At 34.0% G+C, this 18,698-nt stretch overlaps 1 protein-coding gene across 6 annotated transcripts in view; it reads right to left on the bottom strand.

Annotated features, from left to right (window-relative positions):
* Nucleotides 1-18,698, bottom strand: part of Grik2 (glutamate ionotropic receptor kainate type subunit 2) — a 588,331-nt gene that overhangs the window by 185,438 nt on the left and 384,195 nt on the right. For all 6 annotated transcript variants that reach the window (XM_026787407.1, XM_005363515.2, XM_005363512.2 and 3 more), the window contains exon 11: nt 8,002-8,208. In XM_026787407.1, coding sequence (XP_026643208.1) covers nt 8,002-8,208 — 207 coding nt within the window. The remainder of the gene's footprint in view (nt 1-8,001; nt 8,209-18,698) is intronic.

Genomic DNA, 18,698 nt, shown 5'->3' with positions numbered 1-18,698 from the left:
CACTCCACTTAATGCCCCTAACTCATCTGACTTCTAATACTTATGCCTTCTTTTATTGTTTTTTTTATTAGTAACTCACTGAATTCAGTTAGTACCATCTTTATGCTTCTGGGTGTGTGTCCCTCCACTGGGACATTGATAACCTACCAATTGCCATAAAAGAGTGTCTTTATCTCCTTAAGCAACAATCAACAGCATATAACTCTAACAGGAGTTGGTTTTCCCTCCTCCATTCTTCCTGGAATATTGACCAGTTTGGCTTTACTCAGGTTTTGTGCATTTCAACCCAGTTGCTGTGGGCTGAGCTATACAGCAACAATGTCATGTTCAAAAGTCTGCACTTTGAAACTCCCCTCTGCATCTGATGTCTTCCATTCCTCTTCTGTGACATTACCATAGCTGTATATGGAAGAAGGTACACCCTGACTCAGTAAGACAAATGCTGCATTTCTTTTTTACATACATGTATCCTGACTTCTAATCTTCATTTATCTTAACCTGGAGTGAATCTGGAAGCCAGAAAAAAAGAAATAGGCTACAGATCGTCGACATCATATGGGAAGGCACATATTAAAATATAGATTGAAAAATCTGAGAACCGAGGTTGGAAGTGGTACAAGCTCCACTGATAAAAAAGCTCTTTGCAACTGATACCTATTGGAAAATAGAAATGTGGTTTTCTCCAAAGGAGTGTCATTGAGTATATCAAATATATTCTAGGGCAAGGATGTACTCAGAAGTAATTAACCAACCTATAGTGGACTCCACATTTTGTTGTGGACTTTTTGTTTCTTTTTATTTGAATTTTTTTGTCCTTCTTTCAGTGTTTTTATTTGTTTGTTTCTTTAGAGAGAGCATGAAGTTTCAAGAATGAATATGGTTGAAATATATTGTATGAGAATTTTTTAAAAAATTATTCAAAATAGAAAATAGAGGAAAATATTAAGGCAGGAAAAGTTCAACAGTGAATGTTGGTGGATAATAGGGAAATGAGGTATTGATGGAAGGCTTTACCAAGAAAGAAAAGGAACACATGGAAAAACTACATGGACTGCAGGAATAAAAGCATTCATTCACAGAGTATAGTGAGTGTCACTAAAGGAGAGGAATGACATATTCAAGGTTATGTTTGCATGGTAATAAAGGGATGTGGGTGATGAAAATGTATAGTGGTGGATCAGTAAATAGTAAAACTATAAAATCCAATAGTTTTCAAGCCTACTAAAAACCAACATGTTATATGGAGTGTAAATAGAACTAAGCTCTTGTATTATTAAATGAAGATCTCATTGCCATGCGTTGGATGCCTTCCTATCAGTTATGGGTCAGTTAGGCCCCCCAAAACACGAAAACCAGCACAGCTACTGTCGTTATTCTTTGCTGACTACCATAACAGTATAGTAAGACCCTATTGCTGAAGTCATTATTCACTTTAGATGAAGAGCACAAAGAAACCAATCTAAAATTGATCAGGAAACTCTCTAAGCTAGTAATCCTACATAAGATCAGAGATACTGTTCAGTATTTGGAAGAGAAAACTCAGCAGTGATCTTATCCAGCATTGGACCCAGCATTTTCTAATACTGACTTACTGGCAAGATGTGTCCATTGGTGCACAGCAGCAAGACAGTTGTGTACAGGAATAAAATATGGTTTGATTAGATATAAGCTTTATTTCACACGGGGATTTCATGTGTGATACTATAAGACTACCCAAAAGCCGATGTTTCAGGAGATGATTGGTACTTAGAAACTTACTGTTTCTTTGATAAATGCTCAAGTCTTCTCTCTCCCTTTGAAGTGGTGTGTGTGTGTGTGTGTGTGTGTGTGTGTGTGTGTATGTGTGTTATACCTATGCAGTATTAAAGTATCTAGAGAATTTTAAGATTACCACAAAAATGGAAGTATGTCCTTTAAATATTATCTTGAATAAAAATAAGGCCCTTATGTTTCAAGATCTGTTGAAGCTAAGAAGTTAACCTCCAAATAACCTGACTCAAAGTCACAAAACTACTTCTTGCCATAAAGTTTTAATTTGTTTTCTCTTTGGATAAAATCAGATATCTTACAGAAATGGTAACTACGTGAATTTAGAACAACTCCATATTAGGCAAATATACTCACATAGAGAAAAATAAATACAGTGATGATGTTGAGAGCATGTATGCAGCACAATCTGTATTAGTTACTTCTCAGTTACTGTGATAAAACACAGTGACCAAAAGTGAGTTATCAAAAAGTTTATTTGGACTTATAGTTCCAGAGAAAATCCATCAAAGTAGGGAGACCCAGAGTTTCCTAACATCAATCCCAATGGGGTACCTTGTAACCATGTGAACCTCTGGGGCATATTCATCATTCAAATCAACACAGCACTGCTTGGCTCTGTGAAGGACTGGGGATGCTCTGTCTTTGAAATTACTTAGCCGACAGATAATGACTGTCATCACATTTTTCTTTAGGGCTTATCAGATAATCAAATTTGTATCATTTAATTTTGTGGAGTGGTTTTCTAAATTGGAAGAGGATTTCATATTTAATTATGTTTCTACAATACAAGGTACATAAGGGGAATTTCTGGTTTTCATTCTTTTAATTACATGTTTTTCCATACTTGTAATTCTGAGATTTCTACAACCTTTTATTTTTCATTTTAGTTGTACTGTAATGTCCATTTTAGTTAAACTGCCCCTGCCAAATATGGCAATATCCTTAAGTAGTCGAGAAAAGAATCTTGTGTGAAATATGTGTTTATTGCCTGCACACTAAAGCTCACATAAAGTTACACTAAGTGTGACATAAATGTCATGATCACACTGTTCCAGACATGAGACACTTAGATTGTTCCCTCCCAAACCCAGACCTGGGATTATCTCTGAAGTAGGCACATGTCTAAGGTGGGTCCAATAATTCTTCCGGTAATATCCACACTGTGATTTTGATTAAAATGTGGGGAAGGGGGATCTCTGCCTTTCTAAATGGGGACTAAAAAAAACCAGATTAGCCTAGATCACTGCATCTACTACAGAATGGACAATTTTCCAGATAGTTCTATATTGTAAAGGGCTATCTTGATAGATGTTTAAGAGCATGTTGAATTTAAGAACAGCAAAACTTTCTGAACTTTTCCAAATGACTCAAGGAAAAGTCATAAATTGGCCTGTAGTTAATATCCAATATTCTAGAGCAACCATGGAACATTTTTGCCTCATGTACACAGGTAATGCCTAATAACCAAATATGTAGATAAGTAACTAAAACCAAAAAGACACTTTTAATTTTGGTGTTTCTTTTGTAATAGACTTGTTCTCTTTGTGTTGTTTAGACTGACTTCAAGCTCTGGCCCATAAATAACAAGGATTACAAGTATTTGTTCCACACTCATCTTAGTGGCACATTTTAAAACCTTATATCTAGGGATGCTGTAAGTAAGAAGCACTATTATCTAACTTTATATTCAAAGCTTTAATACTAGCTGTGTGCACATTATATATATGTGTGTGTGTGTATGTGTGTGTATTTCAAGTAAAATATATTTTTAAGTAAAATATCTATTAATTCAGTAACTAAGATAATGTGTACTACTGTTACCATTAAAGGAATTGTGGAAACATCACACGTGTTCTTCTCTGGAGAATGACAATACTGCTGCAGAGTATACCTAAATGAAAGGAATTCGGAGGAAATGAATTGAGGGAGGGATGAGGACAGGGGTGACCAAAAAGAACTTGCTTACATTAATACAGTAAAAGAACATCACTCTACATGGGTTCAGCTGGAAAAATCAAAACAAATTGAAATACAAAAACAGGACAGTTGGCTCTCAGGAGGTACAGAGAAGATGCTCAAATAGAAACTGAGAAGTTTTTATTTTTTTATTTCACTGGGATTAGTAACACAGGCAACGATGAGAGCAAAGAGAAAAAAACTGGCTCAGGCACATCAGTGAAAACCTCAGTAACACACTAAATGAACTAGCCAAAAGAAATTTTCAATCCAGGTCTAGGCTTCCAAATTCAGAGGCTTGCAGGGCAGAGAGTGAAATGAATTTCTACCAAGCCTGTAAGTGGTGTACAGCCAAAATAACTGATGGTCATAGATTGAGAAAATATAGTTGAGGCTAGTAGCAAAAGGAATCTAAGAAAGGACTATAGGAAACAGAATGAGAGAGAAGCTTGCATATAGCAGCTATCAGTGTTAGGAACTGGTGAATTCTAGGTATTAGCACAAACACGCCTATGCAGCCTCTGAAAAAGAGAAATAGAAACTATGTCCTCATTTTCCTTCCTCCTTGAATTTAGCTGAGCTATATTGACTCGGTCCTTGTACAAGAGCCTTCTAGCACAGAGGCGATGGGGAAGTTTGGGTAAAGATTGAGAATAACTCAAGAATTTTTTTTTAAAGAAATAAACTGTAATTTGTTTTCATTTAGGGCTTGCAAATATATTATTGTGGCTATATAGCTTCAGAGCATTGCAAATTCATGACAAACTTTAAGCAAGGATAGACATAATAAAATTTCTCTTTCTGTAACAAGACTAACAGAATACAATATAGATGATGGATTAGAAGGGAAATATCATTATGCTGAAATATTAACATTGACAGAGTTGGTAAGCTTTCTGAGTTACTTAAGAGACATACTGAATAAGCTATGAAGAATTGAGAAATAATTTTTAAATGACTACTAAATTTTAGGCTGGAAAATGTATTGAATTTTTATAATATGAACAGGCAGGGAGAAGCCTTCAGACATCCTATGCTTAAAGAAGATAGAAGATGGATTCTGTTTGGTACATGTTGCCTTTTAGCTCCTTGTGACAGATTTATGATGAAAACACAGTAAATGGAATAAGACACATGTAAAACTCAGAGATGAAGACAAATAACATTGAAAGTTCAGTATAAATCTGGTAATCAAGCTCACAGAGTATAACCTGATAAAAGAAAAATAAGCAATGGGAGGTAAGTGATGCTAGTCTGGTTACCAGTATGAATTACTAAACTGGGTAGAAGTGTGCATGTCCGCAAATTTGAAAGGTAAGATAAAATTTTAGAAAGAAAACATATGTTGACTATAATTAGCTTAATATGAACACTAAATGTTGAGAACCACTGCTTTAGGGGAAACAGAGACATGAGGAAGTCATGGAAATGAGTATGTAAATGTAGACTGTTGTCTTGTTAGTGACAAAAAGAAAACAAATTAAGTCATGACAGCAAGAGTAAAATGAATGAAAAGCCTGAATATATGCCAGTGATCTCAATATTAAAAGAAATACTTTTTGAGAAATAATAAAAGTAATGATGTCCACATATTCCTCAGTGTGTGTGTGTGTGTGTGTGTGTGTGTGTGTGTGTGTGTGTGTGTGCATGCTGCTTCTACCTGTGTGAGCCCGAGATCCTTGTGCATACTAGTCAGAAATCACACCATTGAGCTAAAGCTGTGTGTCTCACTCCTAGTTTTGGTATGGTATGCCATTTTCTACGACTCTAACACATTATTTCCTAGTCACTATTTTTGACTCTGACTTCCTTGAGAAAATATATACAGATAATCTATAAAGGAAGAAATTATAGAAAACTAATAAAAATGTTTTTCAAAATTCAATCGCACAATGTCCAATTACAAAAGTATTAATTGCATATATATGGAGACAACTTATATTTTAAAATGTCTGTGCAGTAAAATTTCTATATTCTAACCAAATAAATTCTCACAGATTTCTACAGAGTATGCACATTGTAGCAATTGGAGAAGTTACAGCACCTATTTTCAGAAATAAACATCTTCATTTCTGTTTGCAAACCCACTTCCTACATGTAAAATTTATATGTTCTATACGAGAACTGACATTGCATCACAGGTTGTTGCTTGAGTTACATATTTCATACGCAGCCACTACTCATAATCTCTCTTTTTTTCTTCACAAAATACTTATCTCTGGATTTAGGAACTAGGAAAGACAATAAATACAATTTGAAGACTTTTACAAATCAGGATGAAGTTGTTGAATTTCTGATAGAATAGTCTAGACCTTCTGGTGGCATACTCAGGGGAACATACAAGCAGTCACAAGTAGACACCACATCTTGATGCTCTGGACAGAACCACACCAGGCCCATTTGCTATCCCTGACTTTACAAAGACGAAAAACAATAAATAATCATTTCTGCTTAAACAATCCCAGTTAAGTCACTAATAAGCTACAAATTACAATTAGTAAATAATAGTAATAACAAATATTAAATAGATAGCAACAGTACAGTTTAATATTTCACATTTGGCTGCAAGATGAAAAAATAATCTAATATTTTAGCGGGTTTTAAAAGACTATGTAAAATTAAAATACAAATGTCCTAGTCATGCAAAACTTCTGAAAAATAGCTGATAAAGTCTAGAACTTGGAATATTATTTAGTAAATCCTAGGCAAATAAGAGAAATATGAATTATTTGAATGAAATTAATAATTTATTTGTATTGTTATTCAGTTTCTGATCAAAGCAAATCCATTCTTCCCCTGCCTCTGGGAAAGAAAGCTTATGTAACAGTAAATAAACATCAGCAAAGAGCTGTTAATAAATAATGTGCAAGTTGATAGGCAGTGGTTAATGCATAATCCCATAGCAGGAAAAATGTTGATAGTAAGTGATGGAGCATCTATGTCATCAAGGTTAGTAAATGGATCTAGGAGGCTCCACCTCTCTCTGCATGTCTATGAGCAGTTATTGGATGCTAGAGGAAGTGGTTTCAACTTCTTTAAGGGTGTAGCCACAGATAAGTTGTCCATGCTCCAATAAATAACTTCCAATTCATGCTTGTGAAAACAACTCCGATTAGACAAAGAGGGTGAAACAATTAAAAATAAGAAAATACGGAAAGAGCAGAGGGGGTTTGAAAAGGAGAAATTTAGCAGGATATTGAGGGGTATGTAATAGGAGAATAGGGAAAGAATATGACTAAAATTCATTATATACATGTATTAAATTGTCAAAGAATAAAAACAAAATAAAGTAAAATTTGATATAAAATGATGATGAGCAAAATGTGTACAGATTTGATTTGCATTGGTAAGAGATTTATTGAGATAACAGTTAATATTGTTCTTTTTCTTAACTTTTTATTTTTCTCAGTATTGGTAATTAGACATATACCTTTCAAATGATAGGCAAGGAATCTTCCACTGCACTTTTTTCCACACTTCCTTTTGCTTTTTTTTTTTTTAAGCCTAAGCCAGTCTAGAACTTGTGATCCTCTTGCACTATCCTCCTAAGTAACTGGGAGTCTACCCTTGTATTATCAGACATAGCAACACAATAATTTTTTAAAGATAATTATTTTCATTATTTTCTATGCTTCTTACCATAGTAATAATAAATTTATTTTGTAATATTAGTTGTATTGTGACTTTTCCTATGGAAATTCTCAAAGTAAACAAATTTCACAATATATTAAATGAAATACAATCCCATATAATGTTCTAAAATATAAGAATATATTTCAAATAAATTAATTTTTTAAAACACTAATTCTGAGTTAGTACTTTCTGGCTTATAAAGAACATCTATTTTGTCAATGAAAACAAGTCAAATGATGAATAAGACAGCTAAAACATCTATTTTTATGATTAAATTTCTTGTGTTCTTTTTGTACATTATTTCATTCTTTGTTTCTTTCCACATAGGTACAATGATTTTATCTCAAACTATCCTATCCTAAAATAAGATATTTAGAATATACATTGTTTATTCTCTGCTTATTAAAAATTAGCACAGTGAAAATGAATTCACTTTTGGGAAATCACATCATGACAGAAAAATTAAGACCAGCTATCAGCAAATATCAAACCACTTAATCCAAAATAATTTAGTGTAGACATCTTTCTCAAAGAGGGATATAGAATCTTCTTGGATTTGTTCATTTTTAGTGACAAAAATATATGCTTTGAATGTTTACAACAATCATCCAACAGTGATAGGAAGTGGAAAAGGATACTCACATGATCGATTAGCTCACGGACCATCCCATTCCATTGTCCATTCACATCGTCTTGGGCTCCATATTTCCCATCCTCCACAAGTCTGATTTCATATGTGAAGCCAAGAATTGTAGATAACTCTCGTAGGAGATCAATACAGTAGCCCTCAAATCGATCATTCCCATAGAGAGGTTTGTCAGACTTCTTAAAAAGGACATAGGGTTCTTCCTGGAACATTAAACATGAAAAAGTGACATATCAGTCAACCAGGAAACAGCATCAGAGCAATCATATTTCTTGGAAGACAGAAAATACTTCATTAATTTAGAACAGTAGTCAATTTAATTTTCTTCCCATTCTTTTAACATAGTTTAAAATATTAAAAAGGAGATAGTGAATACCAATTTAGGTTTGTAGGATTTTATTATTTGTGCTATAGATACTGATATATCTTAAGTAATATTTGTGCCTTACAAGAAAATATTTAACTATAAAAGCCTCACATTTGTAATCATATATATACATACATACATATATATATATATATATATTAAGCCTGATATTACATTTTTGACATATGGAATATACTATGCATATATAATATTATATGTGTAATATATAATTTTTAGATGACCAAATTTGAATCATCATATTTATAAAATACTTCATATATTGTTTCAATCAGATCTATGAATGGAAAAAATTCTGAATTTTTACTACATTTGTCATAAAATCATGGAGTTAAAAGTACAACAATGAATCTTAGAAGAAAAAGTAGTGGCTCTCTTAAAACACAGAGAGATATTCTGATGCTCAATAGTTTGAGTCAAATTCATTCCATGTCATTTTGTGTACATATTGTGAGCCCACTCTACTTATACATAACAGATATCATTGAGTCAAGGCATTAATTTTTTAGGAAACATTAAAAACATAAATAGATCAATCATGGAACTTCAGATGAAAGTTAGTAATAAAGTGATATAAAATGGATCAATAGCATAGAGAATACTGCAAGGTACTTGGAAGACAGAGGCATAAAACAAAATTGACTTAAGTCCCTCAAAGCCTTTATTAAGGAAGTACAACATAAGATACATCCTAAATTAGGAAACAGAGGCAATGAATTTAAAAATTTGAAAGTAGATTTCAGGTCAAGGCATGAAGATCAAAATGACATAGGAACATAAACAAGAAAATAAAAATTATTCTTGTGCTTAAAGTGACATCCAATGCAGGGAGAGAGAAAGAGTGTTGAACAGATTTATAATGAGAATCTTAAGGAGTCAAGCTAAATACCTTTGATTCTCTACCACAGCAATCAGAATGAATATATATATATATATTATAATTGTATATATGTACATATATGTATATGTACAACTGTCCCACATTGAATGTGATCAGCCTTTATAAGTGTAAATAGAATTCTAACCTGGGTATATTTTAAAGAGTAGATAGAAAATGTTATTAGCATACGCCATACTACTGCTCTTTACTCATATCAACCATTAATTATTTTAATAAGTCCCAAGCTTTGCCTTTACACAGAACTTCATATAAATGGAGAAGTACAATATGTAATCTTTTCAGGTTGGTTTTACATCAGTTGGCAGTGTGCTGTTCAGATTCTTTCTTTTTCTTTTTAGGCTTGAAAGCCCATTTCCCCTTAGGGCTCAATAATATTTTATTGTGTATATGTACCAAAGTTGCTTTTTCATTTTATTGCTAAAGAAACTAAAGAATGACCTACAAAATTTCCATATGGACATGTGTTTCAAATCTGTGTCAACACATGACTGCAATTTATTTGGGTAAATTTCAAACTATATGGTGCTGTATCTTTGATGAGTAAATGCCATGTTTCACAATAGTCAGTGTTTTAAACAGTAGGAACATTCTGAGTTTTGGTGTTCTGTTCCTCACCAATACTTACCATGATCAATGTTGTGTACATTTGGACATTATTAATGGATTGTGGTGAAGTTTCATTATTGTCTTAATTTGGAATTTCTTGATAATCCTACGATATTGAATATGTTTTCAAAAACTTCAACAGTTTTCTATCGGACAATTTTATATATATCATGTGCTCATATTCACAATTTATTTCTTATGGGAAATAGATCACTACAAGTATGACAAATGTGAATGTATCTTTCTACCAAAGGACACTTCCCTTCCATCACTGGCCTTCCAGTCCCATATATTAGAAAACACAACTTTAAAGGATTCATTCTATCTATGTGACATCTTTACTTTACAATGGAAAGTAGCCATAGGTTAATACTGTCATTTACACTATGTATTACTGAACCAGAAGCAAAGAAGTATTAAAAAAATTCAGAGATATCTAAGTGTCTCTACTGGGTTACAGTGTGATACTAACAATTCAATAGTTCCTGAATCCATATTAAAGGGTTAAATATTTATAGGAAAATATAATGTTCCCTTGTAGAAGAGAGAGCAGTCTAAAAATTTTGGGTAGTTAGAATGTTATTCAAAAGAATCATGTAATTACAGTAGATTAATTCTATAGACTTCATACTCTGTTTTTAATCATTATGTGATTTACAAATAAATGGATGATGTTTGGTAGGTTTTACTCAAATTGCATAGAGTAGATACCCTGTTAAGCTCCATGAGCTAAGCAATAATGCTAACTGACATTTATCCAACCACTTACTATGCTCTAAGTTCTTTAAATATGTATTTCTTTAAAAGTCTACATGATATCAGTGATAATATATTTTTCAATTTACAGAAAGCAAACTAAGGGGGGATTCTGAGAATTTTTTTTTAATTTCTGCCATAGACCAGTGGTGAGCATATATGTATTTACTAGCATTCCTGTAACTCTTCAGTATAAGCCTGTTTATTCACTTATCTTTAACAATCATTTTTGAACTTCATGTGAATGCATAATTATGCATAACTCATTATATGACTGAATACATGTTGTATTGCTTTATTAATTTTTAATCAACTGGGATTAGACATTAGGCTATATTAATACATGCAAAATAGTATTATTTATTGAACAGCATAATCAAGACATCATTAAAGAAGAAAGTAATAAATATATAATTAAAAAAATTAACTTTCTAGACAATAAATTAACACCCTTTCCTTGGTGTGGGAGAATGCTCTGTGTTCTGTCAATTATATTTTAAATAAACGCCTATTGGCCAGTAGCTAGGCAGGAAGTACAGGTGGGGCAACCAGGCAGGAAGTAGAGGTGGGTCAATGAGAACAGGAGAATTCTGATAAGAAGGAAATAATTGGTTAAGAATAAATGGTTAATTCATGTTATAAGAGTTAACAAGAAACCTGGGCTAATGAGCCAATCAGTTCATAACTAATGTAGAACACTGTGTGAATTCTTTGGGACTTAAAAAATGTGTGAACCAGGCAGGACAGAAAGCTCAGACAACAAATGACACCCATGTGGACACCTGCATCCACCTAAAGCCTGACAGAGTTTGGGAAGTAATTCTAGACAAAAAAAGAATAGAGTTAAACACAGCTTATCAATAGCAACATTTTCTCAGGTGGGCTCAGTTTGCTAGAGGCAAATGTGTCTCATTTAAGAGAGTCTCCCTGACACAGCTTTAGCTAAAAATATTGCAGCTCTTTTAAGAGGTCCTGCAACAAAACACTTAAATGGTGTTGATGAAAAGTTGACTGCATTCTTTTTGGTTTTCAGGAAAAAAATCCATGCTGTTTTAAAATGCCAACTTTCTGGACCATATTGTCAGTGCAAACTCTGACTCTTTCAGGCAGGAGGTCCAGCTACAGCACATTTGAATGTGGTTTGTGAGCACACTGTTGCAGCTTGCTTGCTGGCAAGGACCTTGAAATGCCATAAAGTTGTGTCAATAAACGTGGCTCTGGCCATTACCTCAGCCATGAGGCTGGAATCTCAGAATGCTAAGGAATGGGCTGGAACCAGTCTCAAAGCCTTGGCTTTTATCCTCTCCATATTGCTCAGAGAATTAAAGGCTCACGTGGTCAGAAAAAGAGAGATATACAGCAAAGAGAGATTCAAAGATGAAGAAAAGCTCTAGATGTTTTACAGTGTGTTAAAAATATATGCGGATTTGGGAGAGAAGAGGAAAAGGTTAAAGTCCTTAAAATAAAAAAAGAAAGAGAGTACTTGGGTGTGGTGGTACACACCTTAAATCCCAACTCTTAGAAGACAGAGGCAGGCAGACCTCTGTGAGTTCAAGGCATGGAGGCACACACCTTTAATCCCAGCACTTGGGAGGCAGAGGCAGGTGGATCTCTGTGAGTTCAGTGACAGCCTGGTCTACAAAGGGAGTAAAGAACCAAAGATACACAAAGAACCTGTCTCAAAAAAATTAAAAGTAAAAATAAAAGAAATAGAGGCTAAAATAAAGCCACATAAAGATGAAAAATACTGAGATAGTCTGGATACTGTATATAATTATGTTCTCTTTGAATTGTTTGAATGCTGGGGAAAGAGCAACAGCTGCTAAAAGGTATTTATTTATAAATGCTGCTTAATTAATCTGAGGTAGGCATTTTGAAAATATACTGACTTCAACATTGAAGTCAAAATGTACGTTACTTTGGAAAGTAGAATTTGCTTTTGTTTCCACAGAAAATGAAAGGCTGTGGATTCATTCTGAGTTAAGAAAAATCAGGTTTGATCAAGGAAGACCACCTGAGAAATCTCTGATAGGATCAGCTGGCCCAGACATTAGAGTTCTATATCCAGAACAGAGTCAAGATGCTGCTTGAGACAATCAAGCTTCACAGGATACTCCAGTCAGAATTTGATCATAATTCTATATTTTATTTAGTGCTAGAGCATGGGTGGAAAGAGAGAATCTGGGCAATGAACATTAATAAATGTCTTCTTGGCATCCTAACCTTCCTCACATAATTGTGATCCAAAATTCAGAATTGTTTTGAGGATGGACAGGAAAATGCACATATTCTGTTCAGTTTTGTTGTCCTTGTTCTATGTGAAGTCTGACTTCTACAGCTTTATCAGCTGACCAATCATATGTGTGTGTGTGTGTGTGTGTGTGTGTGTGTGTGTGTGTTTGTGTAACTTAAAAGCAGGAAGAGCAGGCAACTAAACTAAAGTTTATTTTCAATACTAATGGATGTCTAATTTTATTACAGTCAAAACTGCTCTTAAATGATGAAATCCACATGACAAATCTTGCTAACCCTAATAAATAAAAGCAGGTAGCATGGAGAATGATTTCTAACAGAGATATATTTCTGCTTCATAAACAACATAGCCAACTTATCTCTAACTGTCCCATAGAAATAATAGAAAAAATTAGAACTCTTCAGGTATTATATATCTAAAGGGAAAAGTATAAAATAATCTACAATAGCAAGACATGTTTTCATTTGACATATTTGTAACTTAAATAGGCCTCAATTATCTGGCTTTTAACAAATATTGACATAAAAGTTTCTGAATATGATTAATAAATTATCACATTTGAAAGCATGTAACTTTAAGTTTTGATAGATGCATGTGGGTATATAAATTTGAAAACTCCATGATAAAAAGTAAACAGAAAATAATTTAACTTTTGTGCACAAATTTTTCTTAAGTCATTTAAAGTAGGAAGACCTACTTCAATCCAGATCCTTCCAGGTGTGAAAATAAACCTTTAATCTGGGTGTCACATTGTTTTGGACGCCTATAAATAGGTTATGGAAGAAGAATTTTTTTCTATTTGCTGTTTGCCCTTACACTGACGAGCAAGTTTATTCCTTCATTGGTATTAGAGACTAATTCTTTGTGATTCCAGTATATATTGTAAGCCAGCTAAAACATCCAACCTTGTGAGCTGAAAGATTCCTGGACTCTTGAACCTTCCATTGGTAGCCATTGGACTACCTAGGCTACAACCTGTGAACTATTCTAAGACATCCCGTGTGTGTGTGTGTGTGTGTGTGTGTGTGTGTGTGTGTGTGTAGATTTGTTTTAGCAGTTCTGTTCCTCTTGACAACCCAGACTAAGAAAAAAAAAAAACATATCAAACTAAGTTTAAAGCATATATCTCCTCTTCTGGATTTAGTTTCTGGAAAAACATTTCAAAAGCTTAACAATGCAAACAATAAATTATGTATGACCCCAAATAAATGTGGTATATTGTATACACAGTATAATAAGAGCTATTTATAAATACAGCATTTATATTGAACACAGGCTTTGTGATTAGAAATTTAAGAAAACTTTTGATATGCTATATGATAATATGAACATGAATATTTAATATTAGGAAGTATGTGAGACAATGTTTTTCCTGACACTTAGGAAAATTATATTTCATGAAGTTAATTACAGAAAATCACTGCCTATATTCTCATGTTATCTGAATTTGTACAGTGTTTCTAGAAGGGTTCTTCACTTCAATTTTCTCCCTCAGAAATCCACTATGATAGGAAAATGTACTTTTCCTAATTCTATCTAAATATCCTCCCATGTTTCCTTATCCTTTGATTTTTCTCTTATTCTTTCTCAACACCAAAAGTTTACTATGAGTAATGAAACTTCTCATAAGGACAGAATTGTGTTGTCTATTGTATTGTTAAATTATCAGCAATGAAAAATAACACATTTAGTTATCATATCTCAAATATATTATTTATTTTATTGCATCTTCTAATGATGATTTTATTCTTATTTTAAAATTATCATCAAGTATAATTATCTTTATTTTCTTTATTCTTCAATTAATCTCCATTAGTAAATCATTTTAGTATCTCTCTAATAAAACATTCATTCATTGAAAATCATTTAATAGTTACTACAAATATAAGTAATTGGTCTCATGATATTATGGAGATGAAAAGGCCAACTCGGTATCTTTGCCTAAGGAGCACAAGATCCTGCAAAGATGATCTTGTGGGTGAATGATATCAGATGTCCTTCTGTACACTGCTGATTTGTGGCTTTTATTGGTTGATCAATAATGCTGTCTTGGCCTATGGCAAGGCAGAATATAGCTAAGTGGGGAAGTAAAACTGAATATAAAGAGAAGATGGCTATGTCTTGGACATGGCAACAGTCACCAGAGGAGTAAGATGCCACAGCATTATTGGTAAGTCATGGGCTACATGGCAAAACACAGATTAATGTAAGAGGTAGTTAGTAATAAGCCTGAGTCATCAGTCAAACAATTATAGTTCATATTAAGTCTCTGAGTGATTGTCTTACAAGCAGCAGAAGGACCAGGTGGGACAGGTGGAACACAGTAAAGCATTCAGCTACATTTGATGCCCAACTTGTGAGGCAAGAATTTTTGCTTAAGACCTGAGATACTTGAAACCCCATGAGGGAAGTGGGTGCTAAAACACATAAACCCGAAAAAAATTGTAACTGTGTCTCTCATGTGGGTTTGGTACAAAGTTGCCAGGGCATTCAGTACTGAGCACAACATGGCTGATTTCCATGGCAGTACACAGAAGCATTTCCAAGCTGGGAAGCATGCAGTGTGGTGGATTTAATTTTTACTCACACAGACAAAAAAAGTTTGTGGGCTACCTGCAAGCTACCTGATAGCAACAGGAACCCCAGATATGAGGGGGCCACACAGTAAGAATGACTCTCCTGGGTACCTCTGCATATTGGGAAGCCAACAGAAATAAAACCAAGAGCCAAGCTCTATTTTTTGTCCTAGCCATGCCTGATTAGCAACTTAAAACAGAAAAAAAGATTACAGATATACAATAAAGACAGATTTAGACAAAAGGAAACCTCTAAACTGGTCACAGAGTATTTAAAAAAATGTATATAGGCTTGAGAGAAAGAAATAAAATGGGATCTACCCTGCCCCCAATGTGTCATTCCCTGCGAGCTCTGTGGAGATCAACACTTGGTGGGCATAAGAGATGAGACAACAGTGGCCCACCCCCACTCCCTAAAACCTCCATGTGGGTGAAAGGCCAGGTACCTTCAGCATTCCTAACATCCAGCAGGGAGCTGATCTGATACCCAGCCATTACCCCTCCCCCAAGGCATCCTTCCTAGCTAGCTCCATGGAGACCAATTCTTGTAGACATAAGAGTTGAAGGAAGAGATGGGAAGAGTTGAAGGAAGCCAATGCAAGAACTCCTCCAACATTCTAAAAAGCAACATGATACCACCAGAACCCAGCAGACACACAAAATGAATACTTGATCATCCTAACCCAGAAGATATAGAAGAAAATGACTTTAAATATTACTTAATGAAAATGATGGAGACCTTTAAAGAGGAAGTAAAAAAAAAAACTCCCTTAAAGAAATGGAAAAGAGACAAACAAAAAGCTGGAAGAAATTAATAAATCCCTCAAAGAAACCCAAGAAAACCAAGAAAAAGCAATCAAACAAGTGAAGGAAACAGTTCAAGACTTGAAGATTGAAAAAGAGGTAATAAAGAAAACACAAATTGAGGGATCTCTGGAAATGGAAAATCTGGGTAAACAAACAGGAACTACAAAGACAAGTATAACCAACAGAATACAAGAGATAGAAGAAAGAATCTCAGATGCTGAAGATTCTATTGAGGAAATAGACTTATTGATCTAAGAAAAAATTAAATCCAACAAATTCTTAACACAAAACATTCAGGAAATCTGGAATACCATGGAAAGACCAAACCTGAGAATAATAGGGGTAAGAAGGAGAATTCCAGCTCAAAAACACAGAAAAAAATATACTCAACAAAATTATAGAAGAAAACTTTTCCAATCTAAAAAGAGGATATAGCTATGAAGGTACAAGAAGATTACAGAACACCAAATAGACTGGAACAAAAAAAATCCTCCCCATATAATAATCAAAACACATAACAAACAGAACAAAGAAAGAATATTAAGAGCTGCAAAAGAAATGGTCAAGTAACATATAAAAGTAAGCCTATCAGAATTACACCTAACTTCTCAATGGAAACCATGAAAGCCAGAAGGTCCTGGATAGATGTGCTGCAGACTCTAAGAGACCATGGATGAAAGCCCAGACTACTATACCAAGCAAAGCTTTCATTCACCATTGATGGAGAAAACAAGATATACAATGACAAAAACAGATTTAAACAATACTTATACACACACCCAGCCTTACAGAAAGTACTAGAAGTAAAAACCACAACCCAAGGGAGCTAACTACACCCACAATAACACAGGCATCTGATAATCCCCCACTAGCATAACCCAAAGAAGGGAAATATACAAAAACTACTAGCAAAACATAACCGGAGCTAACAACCACTGGTTATTAATATCGCTTAATATCAATGGTCTCAATTCACCTATAAAAAGACGCAGGCTAAGAGAATGGATACAAAACAGAAACACTCCTCAACCTCAAAGACAGACACTACCTCAGAGTAAAGGGTTGGAAAAAGGTTTTCCAATCAAAAGGACCTAAAAAAAAAAAAAAGAAAGTGTGGCTATTCTAATATCTAAAATAATTGATTTCAAACTAAAATCAATCAGAAGAGATGAAGAAGGACATTTTATACTCACAACAGGAAGAATTCATCAAGATGAAGTCTCAATCCTGAATATCTATGACCCTATATCAAGAGCATCCACATATATAAAAGAAATATTACTGAAACTTGAATCACACATCAAAACTCACACACTAATTCTAGGAGATTTTAACACTCCTCTCTCAACAATGGACAGGTCAAACAGACAGAAACTTAACAGAGAAATAAGAGAATTAAAAGATGTAATGAATGAAATGGACTTAACAGACATGTATAGAATGTTCTACTCAAACAAAAAAGAATATAAATTCTTCTCAGCACCTCATGGAATCTTCTCTAAAATGGATCACATTCTTGGTAACAGAGCAAACATCCACAGATACAAAAAATGGAGTAATCCACTATGTTTTATCAGATTACCATGGAGTAAAGTTAGAATTAAACAACAATACTACACCCAGAAACCCTACAAACTCATGGAAACTGAACAGTCAATGACTGGTCCACTCCTGGCTCAAGGAAGAAAGAAATTAAAATCTTTCTTGAATTCAATGAAAATGAAGGAACAACATATCCAAACCTATGGAACACTATGAAAGCTGTGTTAAGAGGAAAGTTCATAGAACCAAGTGTCCACATAAGGAAAATGGAGAAAGCTCACATCAATGACCTAACAGCATGCCTGAAAGCTCTAGAAAAAAGAAAAGAAAAAGAAAAAGAAGCAGACTCGCCCAAAAGGAGAAGAAGACAGGAAATAATCAAGTTGTGGGCTGAAATCAACAAAACAGAAACACAGAAAACCATACAAAGAATCAATGAAACAAACATCTGGTTCTTTGAGAAAATCAACAGGATTGTCAAACCCTTATCCAAACTAATCAAAAGGAAGAGAGAGAACATCCAATTTAACAAAGTATGAAATGAAAAGGAGGACATAACAATGGACATTGAGGAAATGCAGAGAATCACTAGGTCCTACTAAAAGAATCTGTACTCCACAAAACTGGAAAATGTAAAAAAAAATGGACAATTTTTTAGATAGATACCACATACCAAAATTAAATCAAGACCAGGTGAGCAATTAAAATAGACCTATAAGCCACAAGAAGATGGAAGCTGCCATCAAAAACCTCCCAACCAATAAAAGCCCAGGGCCTGATGGTTTTAAAGCTGAATTCTATCAGAATTTTCAAGAAGAGCTAATATCTATACTCTTCAAAATGTTCCACATAATAGAAACAGAAGG

This window comes from Microtus ochrogaster, linkage group LG9 (assembly GCF_000317375.1).
Source record: "Microtus ochrogaster isolate Prairie Vole_2 linkage group LG9, MicOch1.0, whole genome shotgun sequence".
Taxonomy (NCBI): Eukaryota; Metazoa; Chordata; class Mammalia; order Rodentia; family Cricetidae; genus Microtus; species Microtus ochrogaster.
This window is presented reverse-complemented; position numbering and strand designations above follow the sequence as displayed.